This window comes from Bombus vosnesenskii, unplaced genomic scaffold (assembly GCF_011952255.1).
Source record: "Bombus vosnesenskii isolate JDL3184/JDL3185 unplaced genomic scaffold, Bvos_JDL3184-5_v1.1 scf7180000016261, whole genome shotgun sequence".
Taxonomy (NCBI): domain Eukaryota; kingdom Metazoa; phylum Arthropoda; class Insecta; order Hymenoptera; family Apidae; genus Bombus; species Bombus vosnesenskii.
This window is the reverse complement of record NW_022884330.1, coordinates 2,869,902-2,879,411: the sequence shown is the minus strand read 5'-3', so window position 1 is coordinate 2,879,411 and position 9,510 is coordinate 2,869,902. Positions and strand designations below refer to the sequence as shown.

General features: G+C 32.4%; 2 protein-coding genes across 2 annotated transcripts in view; both read left to right on the top strand.

The window, feature by feature from the left end:
* The first annotated feature begins 24 nt into the window (after positions 1 to 24).
* On the top strand, positions 25 to 5,269 carry LOC117241792 (cilia- and flagella-associated protein 69-like). Its single transcript, XM_033507910.1, has 12 exons — positions 25 to 1,029; positions 1,408 to 1,692; positions 1,770 to 2,202; positions 2,296 to 2,536; positions 2,602 to 2,902; positions 2,981 to 3,162; positions 3,233 to 3,384; positions 3,474 to 3,678; positions 3,746 to 4,053; positions 4,126 to 4,340; positions 4,422 to 4,853; positions 4,973 to 5,269. The coding sequence occupies exons 2-12, from the start codon at positions 1,414 to 1,416 to the stop codon at positions 5,168 to 5,170; spliced, it is 2,946 nt and encodes a 981-aa protein (XP_033363801.1). The 5' UTR covers positions 25 to 1,029; positions 1,408 to 1,413; the 3' UTR covers positions 5,171 to 5,269.
* Positions 5,270 to 5,650: 381 nt separating this feature from the next.
* The window catches only part of LOC117241789 (plexin domain-containing protein 2), a 46,472-nt gene continuing 42,612 nt past the window's right edge, over positions 5,651 to 9,510 (top strand). The window contains exon 1 of the mRNA XM_033507904.1: positions 5,651 to 6,339. Within this exon, the coding sequence (XP_033363795.1) occupies positions 6,213 to 6,339 (127 nt within the window). The 5' untranslated portion in view covers positions 5,651 to 6,212. The remainder of the gene's footprint in view (positions 6,340 to 9,510) is intronic.

Here is a 9,510-nt window from a genome sequence, read left to right as displayed (position 1 = left end):
TAGTAGATAAAACAATTTTCCACCTAACTCTTAAATATATTCTGAGAAATATGAATTTGCATAAAAATCTGCTGCCTAGTGACAACGCAATAGGAAACTAAGTCTATTGCATTAGACGAGATAGTAGATATCGATTGCTAAATGCAAATATCTTTTGAAACCGATATCTGGAATATATCATTTTGTTACTGTTAAATACCTGAGATTTTGTAACTGTTTTGATCATTTTTCTAGTGTTATGTTAACTTTATAGCACCTTGATGTGATACTGTAAAGTAACCATATTAGAATTGCAGTTAACAAGAAGTGAATTTTGATTTTCAGTTTTTACTGGCAACGAATTGAAAATATGAAATATACGGTATCATAAATAGTTGTAAGAAGCGTGTACTTTCTAATTTCGTAAAACTATAGGTAGATATAGCTTGGAAGTTCGTCATTCCTGTAGTTACTAACCTGTAAGTATCTTCTCTATTGATATAAACGCTTTTTAAATGTTGAAAATGAAATTTGTTAGATGCGATGGAAGATTTAGGTAAAAGGCACAAGCACACACCTTGCTACTGTCGACAGCGTCGGCGACTGCTGCAAACTCTCTCTTGCACGTGCACGAGACACATAAACATTTAAACGCGCATGTATGTGACTATCTTAACACGAACGACTTTTACAAGTGATATTTTTCAAGATAATGAACTCTAAATATATACGTTACTGTATCTTTACTTTCTTCTTTGATAGTTTATAATACTTAACATAAATATGTATGGAATCAAATGCGATGAATCATATATTTTTGACAATATTCGAATCGAATTAAAGCACACTGAGTCGGCGGTTCATTTGACGAGAACGCCATCTAGATGTTCTAAATATATTGTATCAGAGGGCGCCATTAGTTCGAGTGTTCGCTTGTACTTATATATGTGTATGTTTCGTCTGCGTAAATATTGTGTTGTAAACTCCAGAATAACATTGCGGTTATTTGAATTTTTCATGAAATTTATGTGGTACTTGTAGTTACAGAAGGTAAGAATTTGTTTACCTACCTTTTTTTTTTAGCGTTTTCTATGTATATTATTTTTAAAATAATGTAAAATTTACTATATGTGTACAAATGAATCATTTAATACAATAGTAGTGTAAGTTAAAAAAGTTGATTACTTTGTAATGAGACGATGAGATAAAGCAAAGATTCTCTAAAGGGTCAACTAGGCGATTCTTACTTATTTTGCAATCCACTGTGAAACTAATACAGATATACTTATTTATGTTTGAACGAGGGTTATGCTTTCAAGATTAATGTTTAACTAAAAAGGTGAAAGACTGACTTATACCACTTTTGCATTAAACGGCTCAACAGTTTTATATTGTATCTATGACAAACATATTGTACAAAAAAAATAGCAACATATGGAGGAAAATAAAACTGCAATACATGATCTTAATAAATTGGAAGTTAAGGATGTTTGGAAAGAATTTTATTGTCCAAAATATGTTACCCACCTTTGTCCTAAAACTGACAAATTATCAAAAGAAATATTAGATTTCTACGAACAATTAAAACTGGATACTAATTGTATTTTACAAAAATTGGACAAACTCATATCTGATCCTATAACAAGTGATAGCATAGTTCGCATATGCAGACTTTTATATGATTATCTTGATAAAGTAGGAGATGATGGTTACGTATCCTTTAACAAGCATAATTTTAGTATATTAACTATTTGATTACCAATGAGAGGAATTTCCTTACAAATTCTCAGAAAGTTAAAGATTTACCATTGGTAATAAAAGTATTAAAGTTTTTGGGTGAAAATGTTAAAATGGTTAAAGAATATGAGCTACATCTTGATAGAATGTTAGAGCTTTGTAATGTACCACCCATATTAGAAAAGCTGTCTGAAAGTGTAATTCATATTGATATAATGGAACAATATTTTACATTGCTAGGACATCTTCTTGTAGTCTTACCTACAAAGCAGCAAACATTAAAAATTCATAGAGCTCTTGATTCTTTGTTATTAAAAGAACAAGTGAGAAATGTTCCTACAATAAAAGTTGAACATTGTCGTAAAGCTATGGAAAACTCAAGGTTACCATTAACTGTGACTGAATTGTTGCAAGCTTCTTTTCTAAGAATGTATCCAAAAATTTTAGAACTAGTTTTCTTACTTTCATCCATCTCTCATAAATGTTGTACGTACTGTGAAATCAATATTTTAATTGGAAGGTCTAGTAAATATTTAAAGAACTATATTTTTTATTATATTTTTATAATATTAAATAAAGGTTATAGAATGCTGGAAGCTAATATACTCAATGTTATATTTATAAGAATGGATCTTCCTTATGCAATTCAATTACAATGTACACGGCCTCCTGACTTATTGTTAGATGGGGAAGAATATAGTGATGAAACAACTCTTTTGATAATGAATACTCTCTGGAGCTTGATGAAATCTATTATTTTTTCTAATAATATGCCAACAAATTTAAGGGAAAATTTGAAACCAACTCATTGTGTTTTATGGTAATATATTTAGGAGTATGAAATAATATATTGCATTAATTATGAAATTAATTTATATTGTACAGGGGCCTATGTTATGCTTTCAAGCGACAGATATGTTATAGCCAATATAGAAAGTTTAGTGCCAAGATTAGAAATGAAATTGCTATGATTATTCTTATAATTTCAATTACCTTACCTTCTTGGAACCTTGTTAGTAGCGGTATAGCTGATGCTGTTATTAAATACTTAATTGGAATTGAATTTGGGTCTACTACAATATTTTCAAAAGTGATAAAATTTGGTAGAACTACTGATGATTTGCATTTTGAAAAAACTTTATTATTAATTGTTACACATTTAGCAGAAGTTGATGCTTGTATTTTTGTAATTACTTTCTCTCTTTCTCTCTTTTTTTAATTGTAAGAAACATTTTAATGTTAATGTTAATGTTATCTACAATAGTTAATGATAAAGAGAAAACTGATGCAAACTGTACTTCAAATTGTTAATCCAGATATTGAGGGAACAAAAGTTACTTGGAACACATCTCAATTTTGGGATTTATGGATTCATGCTGTAAATGCTTTATCTATATTGGCACCAAAAATGCCAGAACAATTCATAGAATATGGTGGTGGTATTAGGTAGTCAAAATAGATAAATATACATTTCTCTTTGTTCTTATGATGTAAAATAATCCTTAATATTTTACAGATTATGTGTAATGCTAGAATGGTGTTTAAATACAAAATTTGATATCAAAATAGTAATGAATTGTATAAAAACAATTTGCATAATTATTCTAAGTAATAATAAATATTTATTAGAATACTTCCGAGAATATGGAATTATATCATCATTAATTAGTTAGTTTTTTATCTATACATTATATTGACAAAATTTTGTCACTTTTCAATTCTACAATATATAATTTTCCCTTTTCTATGGACTAAAGAACTTATTAAGTATATTTTGAAATTTGAAAAACTCAAAGAAAAGGAGCAAAAGGTTTTAACACTGGCATTAATATCAGTTGAAAGACTCATGAGAAAACAAAAATTTTACCATGATATATATGGAGATTATAGTATTACATTCATCATGAAACTATTATTTCGTTGTATTTATCAGAAAGGTAGTGAATTCCAACTGGATCAACGGTAATATACATGTATTTAACAACAAAATGAGAATACATAAATATTATCATGTAAAAAATTTTATTAGTCTTTTACTAGCAATAGGCTCGTATATTTGGGAATGCATAATATGGTCTCCTAAAAGTCTTGAAAAATTTATTCGATATGGTGGTGTGTATATTATCCTTGATCTTATTGAAATTGTTCCATATTGTTCTCGTTGCTTATTTCTTGCTGTTTTTACCGACATGTGCGACAATTTTTTTTGTGGGCCATTTTTATGTACATGGAGGGCTACTGATAAAAGGACAGGGTTAATGTCTTTACTAGCAAAAATATGGAGAGAAGAAGAAATACGGATTGAAGTTAAAAGAAATGTGGATGGCACTGTAAAAGGCAAATAATAAGAATAATTTTAATTACTAATATTTTTATAAAAACTTGAATACACTGTTTACTATCTGTTAGACGTGAAATTACCCCAAATGAGTAAGAAGCAGTGGTTAAATACTTACTGCATAAAATTAGCTAGAGATAATAGTCCAGCAATAATTGACATGATTGGTTCAGTTAGATCAAAAATATTTAGTATTTGCAAAATAATTGAAAGAGATAATGAAAAGTATGAAATGGCCAAGGAACATTATAAAAAATTACATGCTAATCTTTCAATGGAAGACAGAGTAAGTCGTACAAAAATATTTACTGAATTTCATCTTGTACTTAACATTTGATGTAATTTGTATTGTTTAATATCTTTTCAGATTACGATATCTACCATAGAATTATATTTTACATTGAAATTAGGTCAAGTATGGATAGAAGTTGCTAAATATTTTGAGCAAGTTGGCATTACTCCTCTTGGTATGGATGGTCAAGCACTTTTTTTGATGACTCAACGTTATCTTTTGTGGGGTAAAATGACAAAAGAGAGACAGGCCAGAATAATACAATCTATAGAAAAAGAGGAAGACATAGAAGAAAAAGACGAATATGCAAGGATCCGTAATTCTAAGCTTATTTTAGCATTAGATGCATTTGATGAAATAGATTATATGTATAGAACGACAGATAGATCATATAGGATAAAGAAAAAGTATGAACAAATACGACAAATTAATTTAGCTTTAAAGTTCCCATCTATCTCAGGTGATTCGCATTGTCATAGGACATTCCAAGATAAAATAATGGTTACGGTAAACATGATATACTTGAATTAAGTTTTCAATGCTATGTTTTCTTACTATCTTTGCTTTTCTTTTCAAAAATTAACCTTTTATGTGTTAATACTATTTTCTTCAATTATTTCATGCAGGCTATATTTAATCAACATCAAACAGTAAACAGCGGTTTGACAACAGATCCATGTTTAAGTCAAATGAAATTGGGGAAAATTCTCCCTATTTCTCCTTGTGATTCCCACATTTCTGACATAACATATGATTCTGAATTACTTCCATCTTCTTTATCAAATACCTGTCTCTCTAACATAGAAAAGTTCTTAGAAAATTAATAATTCCTAATAATTGAAGATGATAAATTAAAAATTTTATTCAGTAAATGCTAAATTTTGTTTGAATAAACTCCATTATTATCATCTTTGGAGACTATAGAGATCTTTATTGCCGACATGAATAATATAAATATAATTTTTCCCCTTTTTTAAAACATTTTGATAATAATTCAAATACAATTTAAAAAATGAACTTTTCACTTTTATCGAATAAGAGAAATTGAGGTAAAATATTGGTATGTTTTATTATTTCCTTTTAATCACCAATATTGAATCCTTTGTCGGTGTTATAAAAGAAATCCTTATTTAACAAAAGTTTTAACAAATCAATAAAAAATCGAAAGTTTCTCCAATAGATATATCGGGCAAAGCTAGCGACGACTTGATTGGTTCCTATCGCTTGATTATCTGAACTGTAGATTCATTATCTAGATAATGTAACGGATACTCTAGCTGGGGAGCGTATGAAGAATGCCGCGGTAAGTCAGTGAGTGCCAACATGCCGTTCCTGCCACAAGCGATCGTCGTTGTCGTTCTCATCCGTCTGGTACCGGTTTAAAGACGTGTCGTGGAACGTGAAATCAAGTGCTCGGCTCCCTGTCTCGTCTTCTCGCGTACAGTTCGTCCCTGCTCGTGAATGAAACATATAAATCGTCGTATAAACCCGCACGTTCATGTTCAAATAGTCACCCGTTGTAGAAAATCGTGTTTTCGATGACATTTGTGACTATCGCGGTGAACGTTTATACATCGGTAAGACGACCGATTAAACCTAGCCCAAATTGTTTCGTCGATTACAATTTCCCAAACTTTTCACCCGGTTTCCTTTTCTAGCATCGGTTTACCTCCCATCCGACATTTCATTTATCGGGGTGTTTCCGTCCTTATCTCTCGTTTCTCGTTTCATCTCTATCGTTTCCCCATACCCCCTCCCTCTGATCATCCTTCCGTCATCGTCTGGTCGACCGCGGGAGGCAGACGGGACACGAAGCGCACGGATTTATATTCGTGTAGCGCAGGAGAGTTTAGCAGCTTCGTAAATATGGCGTGTGAACGGTGGTGTTTTAACCGTGGCTGTGACGAAGCTCCTCGACGATGGCTCTACATCCTGTTCCTGGCCTTCTGTGTGCTCGAGCATCCTGGTTCGGGCATCGCGGACAGCGAGTTCAGTGAGTCTTTTCAACTTGTTGCACCTATGCTTTCTTCTCTTTCTCGTGTGCGAGCCGAGAAAGAGAGGATGTTTCTCCACGGTCGGGAAAAGAAATCGCTTCGTAGCTAGGAAAGACGCTTCGCAGATTATCTACCTCAGGAACCAGATAAGAAGAACAATTGAGAAAAAGAGAGAAAGAGGAAAGAAACATTTCTTCTCGTCGATGGTACGAACGAGAAAACGGACGTACGGTTCTTCCTACGCGTGCTACTACGCAATTTCACTTGTAGCGTGACTGTCCCCTTTAAAGAAACAACTTCCCTCGTCTTCGTCCTTTCTGTTACATGGTTTCGGTCGTGGTAACGAAACTCTCGTTCGTCGAGTCTAACCGCATTCGTTAATTATACATATTTTTACTCTTACTTAAGAAGCGATTAATCCATTATTTTTTTACAAAAAAAATATCCTCCTTCATTCTTAAATAAATTCCCCTTTCTCTCTTTTCATTCGACAACTTCTTGCTTGTTCGTATCTGAGAATCTGATGATTAATACCATCCTCATTAGCAAGATTGCAATGCGGTGATATGTTATCGTTGCAATTATGTAATTACATAGCCTTGACATACAATAGATAAAAGGAAATATCTATTTCTATATGTATATTAATTAGAAGGATTTCTGCAATTGATGGAAGTCTGCTTGAAACGATAACGCGATCGACGACAACCAGTAATATGCTTTGTTTTGTCTTGTTTATGTTATTCGATCCCGTTCGTTCTATCGATCGTGACGGCAATTTTTTTGGAGTCGTTAACCTTTCTCGTTATACATACACGTTTATCTCGCTTACTATTAGGAAAACAAAATTACTTCTATGGTTTCGCGGAATTTTTCGCTAAGTGCTTTGTAATTTTCTATTGTAACAGTAACGTATAATATACGTGCAATGCAGAACGCTTCATGAAAACTTCCACGACATGACAAGATATTTGAGAGGCGGAACCAAGTTTTAGATTTAACAATAATAATTCATCTATGGACATTTATACATTTATAGGAAGTTTAACGGCGAAAAAATATCTAGAACGATATAAAAGTATAGAAAATATTGAAAGTAACGCGGTCTTTTAGCAGCTGCTTAGGCTCTAGTCCTTTAATTGTAATCATAAAAATATTAATTTACATAAACTTGCGCGCAGTCTAATAATAATAATAATAGTAATAGTAATAATAATTAGATGTAGTCATTCACGTTTAACAGAGAAGTTAAGTTTTCTAACCTTGCTGTTGCGTCGAAGAAAAAGCGAGTCAGGGAGAGAAGGAGAAAAAAAATTAAAAAAAAAACACGTGCGTCGTAATCTTTTTCCGTGCACGGATTGGACGATGGTTGAAATTTCTGAAATGACAGATCGAAAGGTTATCAAGGTTCGTTGTGTCTCTTTAGATTTCTCCCGCACAGTCGATTCTGTTCAGAATTTTGTGGAATGTCGCTGCTCATGCGAACCTGCCACAATGGCCACAGGGCCACCACTGTTTTATCTACGCGCGCCATGGTGAAACGTTGTGTGGCATATTTCATTTTGTTTATTACTCCGTTAGTGCGATGTAACGGAGATACCGTATTTTATTTTTATTTAACGTTTAATCTATTTAAATCGAGTCTCTCTTCTTGCCGTTTTAATTAATTTTAACGGCCAATTGCCGTTACGTATCATCCATACGTATTATTTACGTATGCGCAGGTTTCACCCATTCTTTTTTTCTACTACAGTTGAACATTGCTACACTACTTTTAAGATAGACGTATTAATATTTTAAATACGTCAGCAATATAATTTTCATTTTCGTTTACCATCATTTCTTTTGCATACAAATCGACATTGCCGTACAATTTTTGCGGAACATTTTAAATACGCCAGCGATATACTTATTAACCTAGCAATGTTCAACAGAGAAATGTCCGATAGGTTATAATTATTATAATTATTGAAATTACGCAGAAAAGATAATATTTGCTAATAAATGACGCAATAGACATATAAAAAATATTTCTGCGTAGAATGCGAATACGATTTTTCTGTACGAGCAATTTTGTAAGTTTATATTTTTACGCGTCATTAATTTTGGCAACGTACTTCATTTGGTTATATCGAGAAACATAATATTCTTCATATACGAGTTAATTGTTGCAAATTTTGCCACGCAACATTTAATGCGCATAACTATTACGCAACAGATGGCCAAGGACTTATCTCACTCTGTGTTTCATTTACTTCCTTTCCTCTCACTTGTTTCGTTACCGTTCCTAGATATATTCATATCCTATACGTAAAGTCGTAGCTGCAAGCATGAATCAACGCGTTATTTTCTTTTTCTCTGTTATCGAATAACGCATTAAAATGCCATTAGCTGTTTGATCTCGTTTACGTTAAACTCTCGCTCGGTAAAATTGCAAGTATGAAAAAGTCCTTGAAAGAATCAATAGACTATTCTGTAACCAGCGTGTTGTGAGTTAATCACTGTTTAACTACTGTCATGAATAATTTATTTTCGTTATGTAACAATAAACGAAGTTGATTACCTTACAATTCAGTCTCAATATACCACGAAGATAATTCATACTAGTTTTATAAACAATCTACTTCCGTTACATAGTAATATAAAAAAAAAAAATAATAATTGAATTCCTTTCAAATCAAGGAACCAACTCGATTTTACTACAAACTTGGGAGCACGTTTCAAGTCAAATGAAGCAGCCAGTTTACATTGGTAAAGCGTTTCAGATCGCTCGACTAACGAGCATGAGAGTAAAAAATTGCAGGAATATTTGAGCAGTTGATGTTGGGCTTCCAGGATGCAACTAACGCGGCGGCCTCGTTCGAACAAAGTTAAGGCTTCGTACTCCTTATTGTTAGCAGTAGGAAAGTTCAATGAAAGAATGAAACCGCAATGCGTGATTGTAATACGACTGTACGCTACAGTCAATATATACGTAGGTTAACCTTTAGATATCGATTTGAGTAAATGTCAACCAAATCGTAGGAAATGTTCCGTTCTTACATTAATCATCCATTGGCAAGATTACTTGGATATAGCGTATACATTTTGCAGGGATCGGAAAATTACCTTTCGATAAGGGCTTCATATCCGATATTATATTACGCTATATTATATCTACCGATAATGGA